The sequence below is a fragment of the Ambystoma mexicanum genome, chromosome 3q (genome assembly GCF_040938575.1).
Source record: "Ambystoma mexicanum isolate Mex_15411 chromosome 3q, UKY_AmexF1_1, whole genome shotgun sequence".
Classification (NCBI taxonomy): Eukaryota; Metazoa; Chordata; class Amphibia; order Caudata; family Ambystomatidae; genus Ambystoma; species Ambystoma mexicanum.
Genome location: NC_090926.1, coordinates 206,357,554 through 206,381,156, shown reverse-complemented (window position 1 = coordinate 206,381,156; position 23,603 = coordinate 206,357,554). Strand labels below are relative to the sequence as shown.

The following is a 23,603-nucleotide window of genomic DNA, read 5'->3' as shown; positions in this document are numbered from 1 at the left end:
TCAGACCCAGGTGCCAGGCGGTGGACTTGACTTTACCGCCCCACTCAATTAGCCCAATACGTCATCACCCATGCCTTCTGCTATGAAGATTGTATTTGAACTTGGCTTGCAAAATATCCTTTTGTATGGGAATATATGGGAGTGCAGGCACTCACAATCATTGTTCTAGGACTCTAACCTCAACTCTTTCCATCCTTGGCTCACTTGACAGGAAACCACGATTTGGTCCATTTTGCAGCATTTACATGTCTTAAAAAAATAAAACTTGGCACCCTTGATGTTCTTTCTTTGCACCTTAACAAGGGAGGATTCATCCTTTGCGCTACCTTTGCGGTGGTTGGGTGTGTAGAGCGGAGGAGCGTGTATGGTGGATGAGTGCATAAATACAGAGAAGCGAATGTAGAACCGATGAATGTAAAGAACGTATGAGCGTGTGGGAGCTTGTAGAGTGTGGGAGCGTGTAGAGTGGGGGAGCGGGTAGTGTATTGAGTGTATAGAACGGATGACAAATAAAGCCGATGAGTACACAGAGCGGACGAGGTTACAGAGCAACTGAATGTATAGACAAGGATTGCTGCGTATTACCGAATGACTAAGGGGCTGATGAGTGCATATTAATGTTGAACGTGGGGAAAGCACAAATGCATTGAGTGGATGAGTACGGGGAGTAGATGAGTACAGGGAGTGGTGTAACGCTCACCTGATTCCCACGGAGGCGCAGGTCTGGCTTCGAGTGCTGGTGCTTCTTCAATGGTGAAGCGCAGGACTCTGAAGATGGACAGGAAGGGCCACTCTACTCTGGCTTCTCTGGCTCGCAGGAATATTCCCCTGTGCGTGAAAAGGGAGTATTACCTACTGACTGAGTTATGCTCAAGCCTCCCACTCTCTTCCAACCCTCCACGATACCCTTCCACGATTCCCCGTGAAGTCTCACCTTAGGGTCAGGAAGGATGAGCTCTCCATCCTGCTTCTGATGCAGGGGCGCGTTGAAACCCAGTTACTTCACTGGATTGAGGATTGATGGGAGTTCAGGTAAGCTTGACTATTCAGGTAAGGCGCTGTAAAAGTTCTGCTGCAAGTTCAAAAGTCCAAGCTTAATAATAATGTTCATTGTCTTGTTGCTGCAAGCGCTAATGTTTATGTCTTTTTCCCCTTAGGGGCCGGGGTTCGGAATGCCGGAGATATGGCGCCGACCCGAAGTGAAACGTGCAGTTCCAGTAAATGACAGGTAAGTTCTGGATGAGCGCTCGGGTAATGTCTTTGCATTCGCTCATTCAATGTCTTTGTCTTTTTTCCCCATAGGGGCCGGGGTCTGGAAAATGCCTGGAAGCGGCAAGACCCGAAATGAAATGGGAATGACCCAACAGGTAAGTCTTAGAAGGAAACTGAGCTTTTCCTATTCCTTTCCTTCTCTCACCTTGTTCTTGTCTTTTTCTCTCTAGGCTCTGGGAAGTGGCTGTGGATCCGGATGATCGCTGCTGAAGATGGAGGCGTCCAGGATAGGTGAGTGAAATGCAGCGCTGCAGCGATCGTAGCGAAATGCTTTTAAAAATGATGTCTTCCTTTTCAGGATCGTCGGTGTGATGTCTCCGTGGTGCTGATTTAGCAGGTAAGGTCTTTTGTCTCCCTTTGCAGGTGACCCAGGATACTGACAGGCGTGGCGGAGGTCCAGATGCAGGAGCTGACACGGTGAGCGTCCAGCTGCGAGGAGCAGAACAACGCGAAGCGTGAGTTGCTGATCGGGTGTGGTTTAAATAGCTTTGTAAGAAGTTCCAAGTGTGTATCCTTCCACCGATCAGGTATGTATCCTTCCCCGACCACACCCGGGTGGAAAGTAGTCCCACAGGTAAAGCAGTTCCATTCAGGCCTCAAGAGGGCCTGGATGTAGCAGCATGGTCTGCATCAGGTAAGTGCACATTAAAACACTTGAACACATGTCTAGCTTTATGAGCCTGGCGCCTAAGGCGCCAGGACAGGGGTCCAACATGAGCCTGGCACCTAAGGCGCCAGGACTGCGTCCAAAGGGCCCCAACTTGGGCCCGCTGGCACTCCCCTGGGGGAAATGATGCCTGCCTCTGGGGTTGCTGGGTCGGACCTGGCTCCTTGGAGGTAGGCATCATGACAAGTGGATGAGTATGGGGAGTGGATGAGTTGAATGCGTGGAAAGCAGGAGTGCATTGAGCGGATGAGTACAGGGAACGGATGAATATGGAGAATCGATGAGCTGAATGTGTGGAAAGCAGGAGTGCATTGAGCGGATGAGTATGGGGAACGGATGAGTGCGGGGAGCGGGCGACTGCGTAGGGTGGGTGAATACGAATTACAGTGGTAGACAGGAATGTATGCGTATGGCAGACAGGAGTGCATGCATGGGGCATACTGGAGCGCACAGGGCGGACTTGAGCGCGCGGGGCGGACTGGAATGCATGAATGTGTCGAGCAGACCGGAGTGTGTAGCACAGACGGGGACGCATGGAATGAATAAAAGTACATAGAACGGACTGGAGCGCATAGAACTGCGCGACGTACATAGTATGGTCTGGAATGCAGGGAACGTTTGAAAGAGCATGTAACCCATCATATCACACCCCGTGCTTACTCTCTTCTTTACACCACCACTCAACTAGAACACAGATACTATGACACCATTCGGTATAACTGTTCTCATACTAACATCTCCCGCTCACTCCCCATCATTCTAAGTAAACACTGCTGGTTACACACCCCCCAGCCAGGCGTTCTCCTCAGGACTAACGTAGCCAAAGTTGGTCTGGATAAATCCTGCCAGAACGAACACATACCCCTGATCTGAACCACCACACCTACCGATAAGAAGCAGCTATTTCATGAATACCGCACCAGCTGCACACATACCCAGTGCGCACACGCGCCGTTGACTCTCCCTACTGACCGAAACTTCGGTTCCCAAGGGCGTTCAACCTACCAGCGCCTTCAGACCATACCAATGGTATGTAAGGCGCTATATAAATGCAAAATAACAAAACATCACTGCTTTCAAGAATAGATAAATGACCTTTACGGCTTCAGTTTTGATACCCGGCCAGACAGCCCCGCCATGCGCTTCCATGATTTCAGCTTATCCTAGCTGCAACACAATTGTTGCCTTTTCTCTCCATGGGTCCTGCTTTACTAAATTCATGACACTGATGTCCAGCTCCTATACAATGGCGGCTTCGCCTGCAGTCTATTCACTACATATAGCCACTTCTAAGATTACCTAATTTACTTGCGTTTCAGCATCTGTACAATTATTGAACGGTTGATTTTCTGAAGCACTTCACACATGTGCAATCTTGTCGCATATGAAAGTTTACTCAGTTGTTAACTTCGTCATCAGTTTCTGTAAGATCCATTCTCTTCATCCAGTATTCTCGGGGCTCACGCACGTTTGTGACGTCACTAGCTTCTCCCTTTGCTCCTTTTCATATTCATTCAGGGAGTTCCTCCCTCAGATTGTCGTCTCTTCGGGAATACATTCAATAGAGTTTTCTCAGTGGGTACCTTCTTTCGAATATCCGGCAAAGTATAGGCACAACTGCTGGTGTGAAACATGGCACAATCTCACGTTTCCAACATTTAGGAGGTAAGGGGGCGGGATTTCCTGCAGAGGCATGTAACTGCTCCTCTACACTGTGCTGGCAAAGAAAGTGGAAGAGATGGTCACCAATACTCCAGGAATCATGCCCAGATCCTCCCTGGAATCAGATCTGTTGAAATGTGACAAAAGTGTGGTATCAGATGGAGCAAGCCTGGGCCCACAAGTCACGTAGGTCGGGAGGATAACCTAGAGAACTCTCTGCATCCTGACTACAACAACAAAAGCAGAAAAACCTACAAAGCCATGGAAGAGGTAGTGCAGGGAATAAAACCTACCTGTCTGTGTGACTTGTTTGACCACCAAGGGGTAGAACACAGAATTGCAGGATGGCGGACAGTCCTCAAGCAAGTTACAATTGCTCAATTTTTAATTTCCACGATAGCGCCTCATTCGTCCCGGGAGAATAGCTCAGCAGCAACGTGCTTGCCTTGGAAGCAAGACGACACGAAGCAACACAGGTTCGATCCCCAGGTCCACGCTTAGAAACCTCTGTGTATTTAAACGTGTTAAAAATACGCAACTAAGAAAAAAAAAACAATTCCTGTAACAGCGCCTCGATGGCCGTGGGCTGTGCGAGTGCTTTAAAAATGCAAAAAATGCAAAAATAAATAAAATGTACTATACCAGTCACACCTACAACTTTATGGAGTCTAGACACTTGATATTATATGCAAAACCAAAATTATCCAATCCACACAAAACTAAGACCTGCCGCACAGACCTTGGATGCTCCATTAGCCACCAATACATGAAATTCAAATCCCTAAGACCAGAAGCATGCAAAAGTAATCGCACACGCCATCCAAGGCAGCATAGACAAAAAGTAAGTCTAAACCCACTGCGATGAAATCACATGTTCGGGCTGACTGACTGGGCCGGAGGAAACACAGGGGATGAGTGCCACCAACCACCACATGTAGAGCCAGGAGGTGGACAATGGGTGGGTCCCCAATACTCCTCAGGCAGCCTTGGAAGGAATATCTCTGCTCTATACAACAACAAGGGACCCAAATCAAGGAACCATGAAGGGAGGGGCTACCGGGCTAGAGTTAAGCAAGACTATCTGATGGATATGGGTATGGAATGGGGAAGTAGACACCAACCTCTAATTTGTTCCTTTCCCATAATCCACTTTCAACCTCCCTGCCTTTCTAAGAAAACCCTACTGCCACGGGTGTTGCTTAACAAACCAATTGAACCAGATTTCTTAAGTTCTGGGTTTTCCGCAGATCCCTTGGCTGGGAAATCCTGCAACCTACAGAGTAACCACCACCTAAGTTAACTGGCAGAAACAAGGATGGCACTGGCACAGAATCATAGCGTTAGAAGGGAAGCAACTGTCACACACTGTGCCACTGCAGGACACGTCAACCCAACCAGCAGCAATAAACACCCACAACCTAAAGAAGAACAGTCTACATCTGGCACTCTTTACCTATACACCCAGCCTGTACAAAAACCCAGCGCAGCCGGTCGCCAAGGAGAAAGAATCCTAGAACAGAAGCGCAACGCAAAAAGGAAGTTCTTGAACTATCATTTCTCTCCATCATGGCTATCTTCATTGAATGTGTAAATGCTTAATAGCCTCTGCCCATGAGCGGGCTCTCGGAACACGTATTTCGACGTGTGAAAAATGTCAATTAATAGCTTAACAAATAAAAGTCATGGAATCTGGCCTGACTTCTTACCTTTCCAATTTCACCTCTGAAAAATAAACGTGTGGCTCGACATAAGGGACCTTATATATGGAGAATGAGCAAGGAAACAGTTAGGTGGCTTTACATTTAATAACAAAAGCCACTGCCACTGTACAACAGCTAGGATTCCGTCTCCCATCATGCCTTCTTCTGGCAATTGTTCTTAATTTCTGTAAGACATTTAAGGGTATAGGAATCTCCTTCATACTTGGCAAATTAAATAGAGATGATGGAAACCTTAGATTATTTACATTTCCTTCATAATGGCAACTTCATTTATTTTTGTGGCCGCGGAATAAAATCGCACAGCCATCCCTGAAAACTGAAAGAACATAGGAGACTTAAAACGCATCTTTATTTCTCCTTTATTAGAGCAAAAGGTGAACATACGTATACTCTGTGACAAAACAGATGTCCTCGTCACTGATTCCCTGGTGGGAAGCTTCTCCTATATGGCCAGGGAAGGGCAGAAGCCAAGCCACCGACTCTGACCCTGGGCTGGCTATCTGAAAGAGGACCACATAGGGAAGGACAAACTCCGGGGAGGAAAGGAGATATTGATTAAAAACAACCTTTCAGATATACCTAATAGTAACAGCGATTTACCTTTAAAACACTCATTAATGGCTTATTGTAATGTGGAATCCCACATTCTTCTAACCAACAACACCGTTTGCCCCCCCACCCCCTTTTCAAGTACTGTGACGAGGAAGAGGGATGGAGTAATGCGGAGCATGCAAAATAAGTCAGGGCCATTTAAAATGGACACAGGTGAACAGCAAGAGAGAAGCAGGCAGAGAAGCAGTGAGACATGGCATGCAGGGAAGTGAAACAGGGAGAAGGTTGCCACCTCTCTGTCAACGGCAACTGGGGCTACTGCATGCCTATGGAAGGAAGGCAGAAGCAAAGCGGTTCACAGAACACACAGTTCGTGAGCGGGCCGAAAGCAAAGCTGTGGGTGAAATGCAAGGAACACTGAAGCAGCCACCGAAGACCGGGAAGCCTGGGGGAGAGTGAACAGTTTACTGTGCGCTTCAAGCTAAATGCTGTGTACAATACACAGGGTTTGAGGCCCCAGGAGAAGGAAGTGAAACAGTCAAGGCCAATATGAACATTATGAGTCCAAGTGAAGACAGTATAGTTGATACCAATACGGATATGGTTAAGAGTTCAAGGAAGGACAGTAAAACGAATACAAACGTTAAGAGCCGCGTTATTAAGAGCCAAAGCAAGAGAATAAAACAGAGTGAATTAAAGTTGGGAAAGCCTTGGTAGGATAGCGACACTGTCAATGTGGAAACACCCTGGCAGGATAATGAACCAGGCAATGTGCAAGTCTGGGACCCGCACCTAAGAAAGAAAGTTTTAACACCCTGGCAGGTGAGTAAAACCAGGGGGAAGAAGAAGAGTAAGGTAAATACAGGATTGAAATCCCAATCTGAAATTGTCCAACATTGGAAAAGGGAGGACCTATACCCCTTTACAAAGAAAAGTTAAAGTTGCAATACCCTGGCAGGACAGTACACCAGGCAAAGGGAAAAGATGGAAAGTCCATGGGTCAATACCGCTCTGTAAAGTTATGAAAACAGTAGCAAGAGAGTTGTAAGTGCATCAAGGAGGTTCAAGGAAAAGGCATCACTCACTTTAACAAACCATTCAAGAGACTGGAGTAATCGAAGAGAAAGCAAAGGAGATATAAACTTCCATCTTCGGAGTGAGACAAACAGGAAACATATCCAAAGGTGGAGTAGTCTCCTTTTTCCCCTTTTTGGAAATGAAATAAACAGTAGATAAAAAGGACTTGGGTAGAGAGTGTTCTCCTTATGAAAACAATGTAACATTGACTTTTACCTTCTGGACGTTTCTGTAAGACCAGAGGAAATCTAGGGGAAGGGAAGACCCCTTTCCTAGTGGAACTCTGTTCATTTGTTTTGCTGTACGTTAGAACTTCATGTTGGTAACCTTTCGAAAGTTACAAGTTTTTAGTTACAGAAAAACACATGAACACATTGAGTTTGGCATGCAATGGTCACTTTAGAGATTTTGATCACAGGACGGAAGACTATGATTTAAGATCCTGTCACAGACGTTCCTTAGTCTCGTTGAAGCAGGGAAAACCCTTTTAGAATTAGGGACAGATAGGATTTCTCCTACCCTCTTTCTTTTATGCCAAATACAAGTCTTAGCCCACACTCAAGATGCCACAATGTCCGAGTCTTACTCTTGATCCCTTAAAACGGATATGCCCAAGACAGATTCCTGAAGGATGAAGGTTCTGCTGAATCGCCTGTTCTCACATCTGGATCCAGATAAGGATTTGTAATTTATGCATGGACTTCCAGGAAGCCATTTTAGATATCCCAGCAACAGGTATGTTCCTTAGAAGAGTGCTACTAGCAAATGTCCTTGCTTGTGGAGTGAACCTTGGGCCAGCCTGTGAGTGGTCATCTTTCTGGTATAACTCAAAAGCCCATCTACCTATAAATGGATTGTTGGATGCAAGAATGCTAGTGGGAATGCACCTATATTTGAAAAGAGTCGCTTAGATTTTATGACACCTTGTTTTTATCAATTTAGTAAGTGAGCACTATTCCAAGCAGGGGTATGGCAGGAGCTCCCCATTGGCAAAGATGGACTAGGTAAGAAGGACGGTAAAGAAAGGGCCAGACTAATATGAACATCAGAAACCATATTAGATGTAAAGGAAGGATGCATCCACCAAGCTACTTTAGAAGACAGTGTATGGCTCATTAGTGCACAAAGCCTGAATCTCAATAAACCTATTAAACTATATTATGGCTACAAAGAAGGCAACGTTCCATGTAAAGTGCTGTAAATCTGCTCTGTGCATGGATTTAAATGGAGTACCCATGAGCCTTGCTAAGAGAATGTTATCCCAAGTATGGGATGATTGCCTGACTGTGGATACAATTTGTTCAAAACCCTGGTTGACTAATGAACTCTGAGGAAGATTGCAAACCGGTCTTAGCCAGTTGAAGATAGGGGCAAACTCTTTATTCTTGGCAAGTACTTGGATCCACACCTCTCACCAGATGGCCCATTTAGAACCTCTTTTGCTTGAATGCATAGGGTTAGCTTGCACATACTTTTGCTCATTTTAGGGCCATCCTGGATTCACCTGGTCGTACTGTAGGAACGCCAGAGCCATGCAATTAAGTCCAGTGAAGAAAGGCTAAAATGGAAGATGCTGTGTTTCATTGTGGACAAAAGACAGTCTGCATGGGGGCGTGCAGTGTGTATGAACATATGAAACAGGGCAGTATGGCACCACTGGCAAGGCTATGCTGGAGCAAGGATGTTCAATGTGTTTGTTAAAGTTGCAATGTAACCCTTTGGAGAAGAGGAATTGGGGAAACATACAGAAAGCCCTCCAGATGTTACCGGAGAAGAAAAGAATAAACTTCAAAGCACTTTCCATCCCTCACCCTGCCATTCAGGGCAGTGGAGCTAGTCCTCCTAAGGAAGATCCCTGCTGAACACCCACAGAGGGGTGTTTAAGATCCAGAAGCGGCGCACGCCCAACAATTCTGTAATACATCAGAAGGAGATACAGTGACTCGGCTTTCTCATGCGTAATAGCAAAAATATGGGACTACATTCCAAGGAGAATTTGAGCAATGAAGGTTCACCTAACCTCTAGAAACCACTAAGGACTTGGTTAATAATACACCACGGACTACCCAATGCTTTGCCACCCATATACAGTCACCTTCAGCTGAGGGCAGTAGCAAACTTAATGCAAACCCTGACATACATGTCCGGACTAACGTCAAACATTAACTCCGGGTTGGCTCAAAGCATGAAACTCAGGGTAGCTCAACCACTACTGAGAATGTGTCCAGGCATTTCCTCAGACTAAACCCTCATGGTGCACCAGCTCTTTGCAGCTCCAGGCCTCGGGGCATCACTGGCTAATGCGCTGCACTTACCCACCTAGATTGTGCATTACGGTGCCACAATCACAGATGCCCATTCACTGCTGCCAGCCACGTTGTCTAGGCCATGAGGGAGGTCCATCAGGATCTGCTGCAAGAGAGCAATCTAGACACTCAAGTTGTTCAGCACAAGTTTAGTAAACTGTGCACGTTAGGGGTTCCAAATGTGGACCCAAAAAAGTAAGTAGAGGCTGCACCCAAAATTGGTCTAATCTAGATCAAGTACCACATGTGCAATACAAGTAGATGTCATATGCGCAACCCCAAGGAGTTTGCATACGAAAGAATGTTGTCTTTTCTGCAACTCTGTAGAATTTAAGCCTCGGGTCAGTCCTCCAAGTGCCAAAGTCGGGACACTTTTGCCTTGTAAATCAGCAATACATTTATTACAGACTGGCAGCTGCCATTTCTAGCAAACCTACAGATGGCCCCAATGCCCAGTTTCTTCCTACTAACTTAGTTGAGAAGATGGTTGTCCCAACTAAGTTCGTTATTGAATCTAATACCTATATAGTCAAAGATGTGACAGCGGGCAGGTGCTGGCTATTAAAAATTCTTACTCCACCACTTTTTGGATTTCGATTTGTGCATAATGCTGAACATTTATGTTGACATTGCCTTTCATCCCTTCATCTTCCATGTTTTGCACAGCCTTTGGTGTTCTAGCCAAAAGTACAGCATTGTCTGTATAGGTTACTGGTGTTGTCCTACAGCCCAACCGAGGCACATCAGGTGTTACCTTTTCTAAACGACAGGGAGAATTAGTTTAAAGATTAAACAATAAGGGGGCCAGCACACAACCTGAGTGCACCCCCTTGAAGACCCCAAATTCCCTCATCTCCCCGTTAGTACAGTGTAAAACTCTGTCGCCAGTGTGTAGCGCCACCAAAGCTTGTGGTGAACTTCTAGTCATCAACTCCATCCACATGGTCAAAAGCAGATAGGTCCATAAACACCACACATTTTCCAAAGATGGAGTACAGGTTCAGGATCTGGTGCATCGGCCCCTTCCCTGCTCCAAAACCCAACTGCACACCGGATGCACGCTTGCTTGCAGTGAATCAATCCATTCATCTTCGGAGAATAACCCCTGTAAAGATTTGGGATCTGCCATCATAAACCATTGTGATTGGTCGAGCTTTGTAAAACACACCCTTAAACCACAAACAAACCCCTGTTGCTTTTTTTGAAATCACAAATATAAAAGATCCTTTACTTGGCTGCACAACATTAAAAAAAAACAAAAATAAAAAAAAACACCCACTTACATTTACATCGAGAAGTTCATTAAAATACGAAAAAAAATACATTTAGAAAATCAGTTTTTAACCTAATTATAAACCGATAGATCTATCCTAATTCCACAAAGGGATCAACATGAAACTTCAAAACAAAAGCATACCAACTTCTCAAAATGAGCAATACATTATAAAGCACCACTACTAAAGAGTGCATGTTTACCACATATACAAGGAATCCTGCATTGCAAACAACGATCTCCATCAGTAAATAAGAATGAAGCACCCCACTTTCTACAACAAAGATTTCATGCGGCAAACAATCGAACCGTTCATCGCTTAATCAGGAATGTTACACCTCAAAATATATGCTCCAGCCTCACTGTAGCCAAATGAAGAAGATTATGCATGGAAGAAAGCCCATTATTCGCAGCAGCACAACATTCTGCAGGCCCAAAGAATAGCTGGTGCTACAGAAAACGTACATTAACACTTACTGTTTCCTCCACCTCTTCTTCCCATAGCACAACACAACTAGTATGGACACATTATCCACAGTAATTCAATCTAGATAAAACCATAAAATGCTCAGAAATCAAAACTATTTAAAAAGGCTCCATGAAGCAATTAAGCCAGAATATTTACAAAACAAAATTTACAAAATGACACCCCCCCCCCCCTCCTCAGGAAATCATTTCTCTGATGAACCACCACAACTAAGGGAGCCCATACTACAAAACATGACAGCCATGATACAAGTAGGAAATACAGACTAAAACACAATTGAGGAAATGATTACTAAAAGTAACAAAAAAGTATTCAGGTATTCAATCCATTCCGAAGCAATACAGACCATAGTTTCCAATATGCTGCCCAAATAAGCAAGAGTAAGCATTACAAGCCAACACTCCTATCCCCCAGTGGTCAAGTTGCAGATTAACGATCAGTTCTTCTTTGTAAAAATCACTATGTGATTATACACAAGTAATAAAAAAATGTTTTTTAAAAAAAAGAATACTATCTAATCAAAGTAATTTTCACATTCATATCAGAACCCATTCTTATCCATTAACATGCATAATAAAGAGCACCCACAGGCTTTGCAGGTTACAGCATAGGTGTCATTACATTACACGTGCAATGTATGATCCTTGCAGAACACAACCAAAAACAAAAGAGTGTGCATGTGTGAGGGGGTAGGGGGCAGTGCAGTACATGGGATCATACAGTAAAAACAATTTAAAGAAAGTGTGGCCAGCTGGTTGCAAGGGCAAGTGCAGACATCAAGTGTCCAAGTGCTGGTAGGGGGGACTGTAGGGTTAAGGAAACAGAACCAGAGTGCAAGGGTTGCCAGGGGGGCAGTGCAGGTGTGCAATTGGCAGGGAGGGGACCTGGGCCCGAGATCAGAGGAAGCGAGAAAGCAAAAAAGCAGAAGCAGAGGAAGGTCTTGAGGTGTTTCCGGAACCAGCTCTACCACCAACTCGTTGCTTGGAGAAGCGACTGACCCTGGGGATTTGGAGGTGGAGGAGCGAAGAGCTCGAGAAGGAAGATATTTAGAAAGAGAGAGTTGAATGTATTGAGGCCCCAGAAGGCCTTGTGGACAATGAAGAGGGTTTTGAACCTATTCCTCGCAGCCACTGGGAGCCAGTGCAGAGATTTCAGTCCTGGAGAGATACGATCCCTGGGCTTGAGGCCAAGGACAAGTCTCTCAGTTCTGTTCTGGATGAGATGCAGAGGGCGCAGAGAAGAAGCAGGCAGATTTAGAAAGAGGCTGTTGCAGTAGTTCATCCTAGAGAGAACCAGATCTCTGGAGACAGTGAGCTTCTGGGGGAAGGAGAGGAAAGGAAGAATACCTCTGAGGAGGTGCAGTTGGTAGTGTGACTTCTTAGAGATGTCAGATGTGAGGAGAGAAGCAGAGTGTGGAGTCGAAGATGACCCCGAGGTTTTTAGCCTCAAAGGTGTGAGCAGGAAGGGCGCCAAGGGAGGACGGCCAGAGAGACAGGAAAGGAGGGAGCAGGTGTACCGATGAGAAGAATCTCAGTCTTACTAGCATTAAGGCAGAGATCGTTGGTGGTACACCACTCCTGGATAGCAGACAGTCAGAAATGAAAGAAGAGGTGGCAGAAGGGAGCCTGAAAATGAGCAGTGTGTCATCTGCATGGCACTGAAAGCAGAAATGCGGCACAAGGTATTGGTTCAACAGCCAGGGAGAGAGGTTAGACCCCTGGGGGGTGGGGGGGGGGAAGAGAATAGGTACTAGTTGGACCTGATAGGGTTGATCAGAGAGGCAAGAGGTCAGCCAAGCTAGGGCCTGATCAGTGAAACCCAGGTTATCACTGAGACGGTTGAGCAGGATGGTATGGTTGACTGTGTCAAAGACAGAAGAGAGATCAAGTAAGAGGACGACTCAGGGGGGTATTAGAACTGAGGTTGGAAAGCAGGTCTTCTTGGATGTTCAGGAGAGCAGTTTTCCGTGCTTCTGGAGGCTCTGAAGCCAGACTGATGGTCATGGAGACAACCAACAGATTCAGTGAGAAGATTAAGCAGGGAGATGGCCAGCTTTTCCAGGAGTTTGCCTATGAAAGGAGTGATTGAGATTGAGTGATAGTTAGCCATGCAGGAGAGGTCGGGAGAGGGTTTCTTAAGAAGAGGGTGCACAAGTGAGTGCTTTAGGGGGGGGGAGGTGAAGACTCCAGTGGTGAAGGAGTGGTTGCAGAAATCAGCCAGAGTAGGAGACAGGGTGCCAATGTGGTCCTTGATGGTTTTAGATTAACAGGGGAGAACCTGTTTTGATGAGGCTTTTATAGATCGGACTTGTCTAGAAACCTCATCTGGGGAGAACAGGGGAAAGGCAGAGAAGGAGAGAGGAGAGGAGGCCACAGAGGGGCCAGAGGAAGAGCAGGGGGGGGGGAAGAGAGAGGACAAGCTATCCTGAGTTTTAGAGATGAACTGAGTAGCCAAGGCTTTGCAGAGGGCCTGTCAGGAGACAGAAGAGTTGACTGCAGCAGGATTGGCAAGCTCCTTGCAGATTTTAAAGAGTTCGGCTGAGTTGTTGGATGCCGCAGAGACACTGGCTTGGATGTGGGCTCTCTTCTTGGTGTGGACAGAGCGCCGGTATTGCCTTTGGAGCAGGCGGCAGGCCAGTTTGTCAGAGGATGCAGCGGAAGCACGCCATTTCCTCTCAGCCACCCTACACTTGCGTTTAAGGGCGACGAGGTCTGAGTCGTACCAGGCGTTGCACTTGGCTTTGGGCTTCAAGCGGATCCTCGTGACAAGGGAAAGAGCATCAACAGTATCAGATAGAGCAGAGTGGAGCATGCAAAGGGCTGTGTCAGGGTGTGAGTCAGACAAAGGGGAAGGGGTGGGGTGAGAAAAAGGGTGGCGAAAGCCTCAACTGACACACGCTTCATAGGTCGGATTACAGAGAAGGTAGGTGGCAATGCTGGAGTTGGCTTAGCCTGAGGGGTAAAGGGTCAGATGGGAGGAAAGGAGAAAGTGATCACTCCAGGAGAGAGAAGTGGTGAGAGGCATAGAAAGGGGAAGGTCTGAATGATCAGAACATCTGCAACTTATTTTAACACGACACGTATAAGCGATTTATGCAACTCCAAATTAATTTGAAGATTTATATAAACAAGCCCAAAACGAATAACCCACCAGCTACTTGCAGACTTCAGGATCACAACTGTATATTGAAAGATCAGCACTGTAGTCGACAGACTATTAATATATATATCATAGTCTGACTTACAATCAATGTGACCTTATGTTTCTTTTATTAAGATGATATGATTTTCATTACTTAACTGCATTATTCACTGTAAAGTTATAACTCCCATCTTAATCACAGACAAAGATCAAGCGCAAAAGGCGTGTTGGTAAGCATAAGACACATCAGTATTGAAAATTAACATGTATGGATCATGATACTTGACATTAGTCAATGAGATTCCAAAGCATTTTCTTTATTCTCACATAGACTTTTTAAATCTTATCTTCACACATGCATGTAGCTGAAGGTCTAGGGCGCACACTCTTATTAATGTTACCAAAGGCAGAAGGAGGTATGCCCCTTAACCGAGCCCACCCTACAGCATTGCCACACACAACTACACCAAGCAGGTAAAAGTGTCATTTTCACAGACAAAAAAAAAACCAATGTGTTTCACAAAAAATGTCATTGTTTGAAAAGACTAAAATAAATGGATAATTTTGCAAACCCAATATCCAACATGGCAAGCTGGTAGTCAGAATAACCACCAACAAATGTGTTAAACTACAATAATTGTGTAGGTGCTCTTGATGGTAACGTATTTAATGCCTAGGTTATTATAGCATTACAATCTGTTCACGCTTTTGACGAAGAGTAGGCTGTGCAAATGCTCACCCATGACCAAGCAGCACACAATCCGCCAATGTGGGATTATTGTGCTTTCTTGTACTTCCAAATCAATAATAGTCATTTTTGCAAATTGTAGTAGGCCCCAATATTTCCAATACCTAAACTGAATGATCAGGATCTCAGTTTTTGGATCTAAACACATGAAGATCCTAAAGGGAGCATCGCATGACAAGCACAATGTTTCTGCTAATGCCAGACCATGTTGTGGTCATCCTATGATGAACCCTGTGCCCTTCATTTGAAGAGCCCAGAGCTAGACCCACAGAATTCAGTGGGACAGAGTCTTACCATTCTTTGCTTTACAAGACTTGTTATCAGGCTGCAGCAGGTACCCCTCCACACAGCTGCATGCGTACGAGCCCTCGGTGTTTGTGCACGTCTGACTGCATGTGCCATACAGAGAACACTCATCAAAATCTGCAAAGAAATCAACAGGAGAAAAACGTTTTAAAACTAGAACACTTAATGCTTCAAAGCATGCAGCATCAAAAAGGGGCGTGGAGGACCTATGAACTCCAGTTATTTGCCTATGGAACAGAGCAACATTTTCTCCCACTAAAATCAAGCGTGTATAAGAGATGGCACTTGAGGCCAACTCACCCACTTGGTTTGCGGGTGTCTATACCCATTCTCCAATTTTATGAACATCTATTTCAATTTTATTCATGACATCCTTCTATGGAGGTATTTAAGGAACTAAAGTGTGTGTTAAATGTATAGTTTCCAAAACCTAGGGAGAACGTATTGGGATTTCTTTTTCAACCAGATATAGCCACACTAACCAACAGTCTCAAAACCTTAATTGCAAACTGAGACACAGGAAGCACCTGGCACGTCCAATACCAGAGGTTAATTTAAACTCTTACCAAGATCCATTTCCTTAGATTCTTCTTTTAATTGCATTTTCTTTTTATTTTGATTAACTCCTTAACTGCTAAAAGAATGAATCTTGGTCCCAAATTCCCACAAGGAATCCTTATAGGTTCCACCCACTTCAACATCTTTTAACAGTAGCGCAGTACTGTGATATACGGTCTGTGCATGGGTCTGTACAGCCATTGGGATGAGTACTTGGTCAGGTGATGTTCAGAAACCCACATTTTGAGAGATTTGAGAAATTGGAGAATTGTGGGGGAATTACGAGCTGATACCAGGGTACAGTGCCAAAGGATAGATCCGTGACAAGAGGATTTTTGCAGGTCCTCTTTTTTTTGGGCAAGTTGTGATTCAAACCAGTTGGTCGATTTGCTGCTCGAGGACCTTGCGCCACCAGATATGGGGAGTTCAGCCACCAGGTACGCTGGTGAGCTACTTGGGTCTGCTTTGCAGACGGTAAATTGGCTTGAAGAGGAGACGAATTTAGTTTGCATATGAAAGATGATTCGTCTGGAAGCCCTACCAGGGGGGCATTTTCGTCCCACTCCCTATTGATGTGCGGGACCACAAGGGCATGCACTACTGTCTGGCAATCCTGCAGCAGGTTGAACGGCTTGATATTTTCAATGGATGGAGAAACGGTGCCAGGCCATTTGGGCCTTCTTGGCTATGTGTTTCTGAAAGGACTTTGCACAAAGTGGCAGAATTTGACAGCAGAAAAGCACTCCCGCCTCCATCATGTCTGCCAGAATATTTGTGATGCACAGACGCTTAGGCCTGTTGGGCTTCAACCTGGTCTTCTGGATTCTGTTGCTCCTTCTGGCTTCACTGTTGTTTGACGGCCTTTCAGAACGACTGTCCTTGTGTTTGTTTGATGACCACCTAGGATTGTGCAATCAATATCCTTTGTAAAACAATAAAAAGGATTTCCTTCTTTAGATCTGGTCACAAAACTTAAGTTTGGCAGATTTTATTTTTAGACTGCCATTCCATTTTTCCCCTCTAAAAGATTCGGCAAAATATGTTATCAAAACAATGCAAACATTCTCACAAATCTACTATCTGAGAAGACCAAATAACTCGCCTTTGCAGCTCTTTCCGTCCTCTCTTAGTTGGAAGGTGCTGTTGCAGTAACAGGCAGGCCCTGTTGGGGTAACCGCACACATTTGCTTGCAGCCAGCGAGGGTACAGTTTAGAGCAAATTCTGAAAAAGAATTAGAAAATTGTGAGTGCTTTTTTGATGGGAAGTACTAGATTTCAGTTTTCTGAGCGTGCAGTTAAGAAAATAGTCTGTTTTGGAGCCCTTCTAGTGGTGGAGCCTTAAATCCACAGTATTTCTTTTATCGTTCTTTCTAGGTGCACCGTTTTTTTTGTTTAAAACCTTTATACAATTGTATTTGAAGTTCTACGCCAATATTAAAAAGTGTAAATTATGATCAGTTTCAAGATTTATAACAGTCAAAATAGAACACCAACAGAACCCATGTCTTGTAATATTAGGAGGAATGCAAACATATACAATATTGAAAAATCTACAGACCATAGTTAAAAGTGAAACAAGAAAAAAGTACAGCGTTAAGCTTTTTGAGGCGTATGCAATGAATGAAAGTAAGAAAATCACCTTCAGATCATTTTATTTCAACATGCAATGTTGACCATCACATCAAAAAGAGGAAATCTGCAAGTATATTGTCAAAGTTGTCCATGGGTCACGCAGTACTGGACTAGCAGGAGGTGCTGGAAAAGGTGCTGTGCAAGAGCTGCTCATACGCCACTACTGGATTTCCAGCAAATTGGGGTCAGGGTACATGAACATGACGGTGTGTATTCAGTACAAGCAAAGCATTGGTGCTGGGTACCGGGCGCAATTGCTGGGTTGCGTGCAGTTCAGTGCTGGCTTGTGCATGGTTCTGTGTTGTGTGATATTTACTCAGCCCCAATTGTGTGTTTGGGGAGAGGGGGACGCCTTTTTATTCCTGAAAGGAGAATTAACCCCCTCAAACGCGTGTGCTATGGTCCTGGCAGAAGCTGGTGCAGACGGCTTGGTTCACAGGAAAATAGAAAATTATGGAGGTGATATCGCAGACTACAGAAGCTGCCACGGGGTAAGTATTCGACACCCAATGTGTCCTTCTCTCGTAGAAACTCTCAAGAATTATAAAGTCCTGATCCAAGTAAAGGTTCTACAACTTCAGCACTTTCAGTTCAACCGTCTATGCAATCCAGGAACAAGGAAGAGAGGGAGGCAGATTTTGAATTAAATTTCAACAAACAAGCAAAGGCAAAGCCAACCGTGCTGGCTTGTGTGTAGTGTATTTCACGACAAAAAGTGTCAGGGTAAATTATACAACCACAGGAACTGTCCCCAAAGCTATGCGGATGGCACAACGCATTTTCAGGCTTTCCTCAACCACCTCCTCTCTCGGCTCAGATTGTCTGTCTGCTATTCAGCAGTGGTGTGCTGCCAACGATCTCTGCCTTAATGTCAGCAAAACAGATTCTCATTGGCGCATCTTCACCCTCCTTTCCTGTCACTCTCTGGCCGGCCTCCCTTGGCCCTCCTCCTACCCCCACCTGCGAGGCTAAGAACCTCAGGGTCATCTTCAACTCCACGCTTTCCTTTTCTGCCCACATTTTTGATGTCTCTAAAAAGTCAAACTGCCAACTGCACCTCCTCAGAGGTATTCTGCCTTTCCTCCCCTTCCCCCAGAAGCTCACCGTCTTTTGAGCCCTGGTTCTCTCTAAATTGGACTACTGCAACAGCCTCTTTCTAAATCTACCTGCTTCTACTCTCCACCCTTTGCAACTCATCCAGAACAGGACTGCAAGACTTGACCTTGGCCTCAAGCCCTGGGATCGTATCACTCCAGCCCTGAAATCTCTTCATTGGCTCCCAGTGGCTGCAAGGATTAAATTCAAGGCCCTTTGCACTATCCACAAGGCTTTCTCGGTTGTGGGGCCAAGATAGCTTAAATTCTCCCTCTGTAAATACCTTCCCTCTCAAGCTCTTTGCTCCTCTACCACCAACTCTCTCAGGGTCGGTTGTTACTCAAAGAAACGAGCTGGGGGTAGATCCGTCTTCGGCGGGCGCCTCCCTCTGGAACAGCCACCCTGCCACTCTGAAACTCGAGAAGAACCATCTCCGGTTCCGAAAATACCTCAAGAGCTTCCTCTTTGCTTCTGCCTCCTCTCCTCCTCTCCCCTGCTGATATGTTCTTCTTGGCATCATGCACCTGGTTACCCTCTGATTTCAGGCCTAGGTACTTACCCACCCTGCCTCACACCCACCCTGCCTCACACCCACATTGCCTCCTGGCAACTCTTGCACTTGGGTCTGTATCTGTAACCCTACAGTCTTTCCCTCCCTTTTCTGCACTTATCGGACACCGCCTGTCTGTGCCTTAAACCTTGCACTTGCTGGTTGCTCTACTGCTTGTTTTTTTTATCCATTGCTCAACACTTTCCACTTCTCCCTTCCCTCTCCTCTGCACTTGTGCGTTCTCAATGTCACTTGGCCTAGTAAGAAAGTTGTTTTGTTCTCCCTGTTCCCCTGCCTCGCCTCGTCGTGCTCCGATACACTTGTGTGAGAGCGCAATACAATTAAAATATATCATAACGCGCAACATGAGCGGCTGCAGCCCGGTAGCCCAGACTGAGCTGGCCAGATTGGCTCAGGCTTTTTTGCAGAACACCGTGCAGACATCGGGAATGAATGCCCCTCCACTCCAAGGGTTGACAATCCCTTGCAGGACTTCTGCAGTTCACCTACAAGATGGGGCAGCAGAGGTTGGTCGCCAGGCCTTCTTCCAATGGGTCCAGTCTCCTTACTCGTCTTGCAGCTGGGAAGGATGCTTGGCTCCTTCAGGTTTCTTCCAGGAGCTCCCTGGAACGGATGCAGAGGTCCTCTTTTCCAAATGGCAGTCGAAACTCCCACTAGCCAATCTAAAATCTGGCCCACACACACGCAAACAGTGGGCCAATCAGGACCTCTGGTGGCACAGCTCAGGCATACCATTCCGATACTACTGCCAGGAAGTGGGTTGGTACTTGATCTCAATTCACAAACTGGTTTCAAACGCACATGGCCCTGCAGTAGCCTGCAAAAAGCCTCAGCTTTCCCAGGCACTGGCAGTCCATATAGGGATGTTCCTGTCCTCGCAGATCCGAGTTAGTGACATGATGGTCAAGAGACAAACGAAAATCCTTGTGGTATGGCCATGTCTGGACACTAGCCACATTAGGTAGCCAAACATGCTAAGGCTTAAACAATAGCAAAAAGTAACTGCTGCCTCCATCTTGTCCCTCAGGCACACCTAAAGTAACAAACCCCCTCTCCTGCCCTCCCCCCCTCCCCCCCCCCCCCCCCCCCGAGTGTTAATCTAGGGCAAAACTAAATGTGTACCTCATTGTACTGCATTGTACAATGCATTGCACAATGATAAATAGTAACCAAAAGGGACTACTAATTAACAATACTAAGGGAAACAATGTTTCTTAATACTGACAGCCTGAAGGACATGTCAGTTTCCCTGTGACAAATGAGCAAAAAGCGAGTAGTGAAGCGTAGGGCTTCAATGCACTGTAAAAAGTTCAGATCAGATTGAAAGATAAAAGCAAAAGGTTTGGGGGTCCATAAACACAGAGGGGAAAGGTGCTAAAAAGAGAAATCTTTCCTAAAACTGGGCACAAAGTGGTGCAGGTGTGCCTTTTCGTGGTATGGTGCAAAGTAGATTCGCAAAGGTCTTCTGGCATCTTGCATTTCTGCGGTGCTGTAGCGAGCCTAAGTGACAAAAATAATAAACATGCAGACAGTATGTATATGTCACTGTCCTCTAGCACATAAAGCTGTATGTGTGTGTTCTTCGTGTAGACTGGTGTGCGGGTGTCCCGAATGTGCAGATTGCACGGGTGCTTCCTGTCTGATGCAGCTATGTCGTCATGACGTCTCTAAGGACTTGCAGCATGGTTTGTGGAGATGTCAATCAATTCGGTCCATATAACCGTCTCCAGCTCGGTCTTGGTTAACTTCGTTTGCTTCGGGTGGAGTTCGCAACACCGAAGAGTTGTATAGTCGGGTGGCCGGGTACTGTTTGTGTTGCGTGCCTATGGAGGGAGCGGTGGAGATCGGTGCAACCTCATACGGTCGGTGGTTATTCTGTCAGGGGTGATTTTTCCGGTTGGTGGGCCCGTCTGGAAGGGACGTGCGGATTTTTCCTCTTCAGAGGGTTGACTGCTTTCCAACCGAACATATATAGCTCCCGTTGTAGTTTGAAGGAACTACAGAAATAAAAAGCCACAATTTGTGGGAATTGAGAATAAATGTGCAATAAATTCATGATAATTTCACATTAAATGCAAGAAATCGTAGGGCAGTCACACAAACTTTTCAAAATGTATGCTAAAACACTAAGAGGGTTGTGTCGATTATGGCAATGTAAATACTATGCATAAAATGCAAGCATAAGAACTGTTTGCATACTTTTTTATATAAGGAATTTGTATATGATATGATAGGTAATTTATAGCACGCTTAATACCCAGAGGTTTCCAAGCATGGACCCAGGAATTGAACCAGTGTTGATCCATGTTGTCTTGCTTCCAAGACGAGCACTTTGCCGCCGACCTATCCTTCCGAGACAATGTAGACTGGAAAACTGGAAAAGGGGGCACGGAAAAGGATCATCTACATCCACCATGCAGCCATAACAGCATTTACACCTGCCCGGCACGTCATGCTGGCGTAAAGGCTGTGCAGTCCTATGGAATCCTTTGGAAATGCTGCCAGCCATGCATAAATATCACTCAGCATTTACTTAATTTGCACAGTAGAGTGGAGAAAGCAGGCAGTACCGGCAATTTCACCTGCTGTTTAAACCGCTGTATTGCACTTGAGGTCAAATGACACAAATTGCAACCTATCTGCAATTTAAACATGGAAGGAAAAAGACCTCCCAAATATCGTACTCATTCTCCACATTATCACATGATGCCCTCGGGCTATGGCTGCATGCCATGTACGTTGGGCCACATACCCATGATGTGGAAATATCCCATGGCGCTTAGCTGAAAAACAGTGATCGCATTGAATAGGAAAACGGTGATGATATGAAATGGAAAAAAACGTTAGTACTCCAGGTGATGCAACTCTGAGCTACAGCTTAAAGCTAACGAAATTCAGTGCAAAATACGTTAGCTGAAGTGACTTTAAGGTGATGGTTTAACTAAACAAAACCCTTGAAACACTTCTGAAAGTACGCCACTTTAGCTTTGAGCCTCCCCATTGAGCAGCCCATGAGAGCAATGTTCTTCTTGGTAATCTAATCTATGTCATCACATTACATCACTTAGGACATCATTGGTGTCCCTAGAAACAAGAGAACACTGATCACATGAGAGCCAGCTTCATGGGAAACTAGAGTGAGAAATGATCTTGGTCGATTTAAAGATGTACAACACATAATGCATAGTTTTTTGTATAGTGCATGCTAACGAACACGGAGCCTGGCCAAAGACCATACCCAGGCCAGTGTGGCCCTTTTAGACCTGGCTGCATACTATGGCTAGTGGCCCATGGACTTCCTATGGGGCTTAAGTGGCCACTCTGGGGCTTGTAAGGGCCTGCGGTATTGCCCAAGACCATGCTCCAGCAATGTGGCAAAAGATCACGGCTGTCGTCAGTATGCTCTAGCTTCCACTAATGTCACTGGGGTCATAAGTGAGGTTGGGAGGTCATGGGGCTGTGCAATGGGGTGGCGGGGCTAAGAGCGATGGCGGAATTGCTTGCAACACTCGCCACATTTCAAGGTGTCCTCTCTTGACCAGTATGTTCTCAGTTACAGAAATCATCCAGTCCACGTGAAATTGAGTTGACATATTTACCCTAACGGAAGTGTGCATCTGCCGAGGTTCTAATATACCGGAAATGCTCATTCACCACAAACATTTCAAGGTAATCTAATTAACAAACTGTGCCAAGAACTAAATTAGTGCGATGAGTATTGAAGGCAAAAGAAGTTGTCTCCACCTCAAATAAGCCCACAAGCTCAGCAGTGCACCTGGCCCAACTGCAACAATAGAAGAAGCCCAACTCTTTGGTCTGACTAGCATGTTTATTGGGTCCTAATTTATCAGTTGCCATTCCAATGTCTTAGCAAGAAGGCATTGCCATAGAATACTATGGGCAAGCAGGATCCCTGCTACAAAACTGCCCAAATTGATCTCCTCCGACTAACTTGTAGCAATGAGTTAATGTTAAAACCAAGTACAAGAGCGCAATAAAAGTATTATATTTGAATTTCTTGTCCAATGCGGGAAGATTGATTATGTAGCTGGGACATACGCCTAAAACAGAACAGAAATAGGACTCGGGGTCAGAGAAAGGGACCTTAAGGTGGGATATCACCAATGGCAATTATCTGGCCTGACTCTGATCGGAAAACGACTTGGACAAAGCCACGTTGGCACCACGATTTTGTTACTTGAAGCTTTTTACCATTAAATACATCAGCTTTGGGATACATACATGATCTGCAGCAGGTGTGGGCTACCCAAGGTGAAATTAAATGTTCTAAAATAACCCACTACTATACTTTTTAATGACCGTGCACAGAGATAAGGATCCAACTCTTCCGAGCATTAACGTGAAAGTGAATTCCCACTTGCACGATTTAAATGTCCATTCCTCACTCTGGTTCTTCTGCTGAAATGGCCTAGCCCATTGCACCTCATGACACCCCCCCCCCATCTAGAACTGAATATGTCCAGCTCTCACAAAACCCACCACTTCCACGTTTCCACATAATCCTAGAATTGGAT

At 45.4% G+C, this 23,603-nt stretch overlaps 1 protein-coding gene across 2 annotated transcripts in view; it reads right to left on the bottom strand.

The window, feature by feature from the left end:
- Window positions 1–23,603, bottom strand: part of LRP1 (LDL receptor related protein 1) — a 1,300,039-nt gene that overhangs the window by 964,596 nt on the left and 311,840 nt on the right. For both annotated transcript variants that reach the window (XM_069653565.1, XM_069653566.1), the window contains exons 4-5: window positions 16,873–16,992; window positions 15,201–15,329 (exon numbers count right to left, since the gene is read on the bottom strand). In XM_069653565.1, the coding sequence (XP_069509666.1) occupies window positions 15,201–15,329; window positions 16,873–16,992 (249 nt within the window). The remainder of the gene's footprint in view (window positions 1–15,200; window positions 15,330–16,872; window positions 16,993–23,603) is intronic.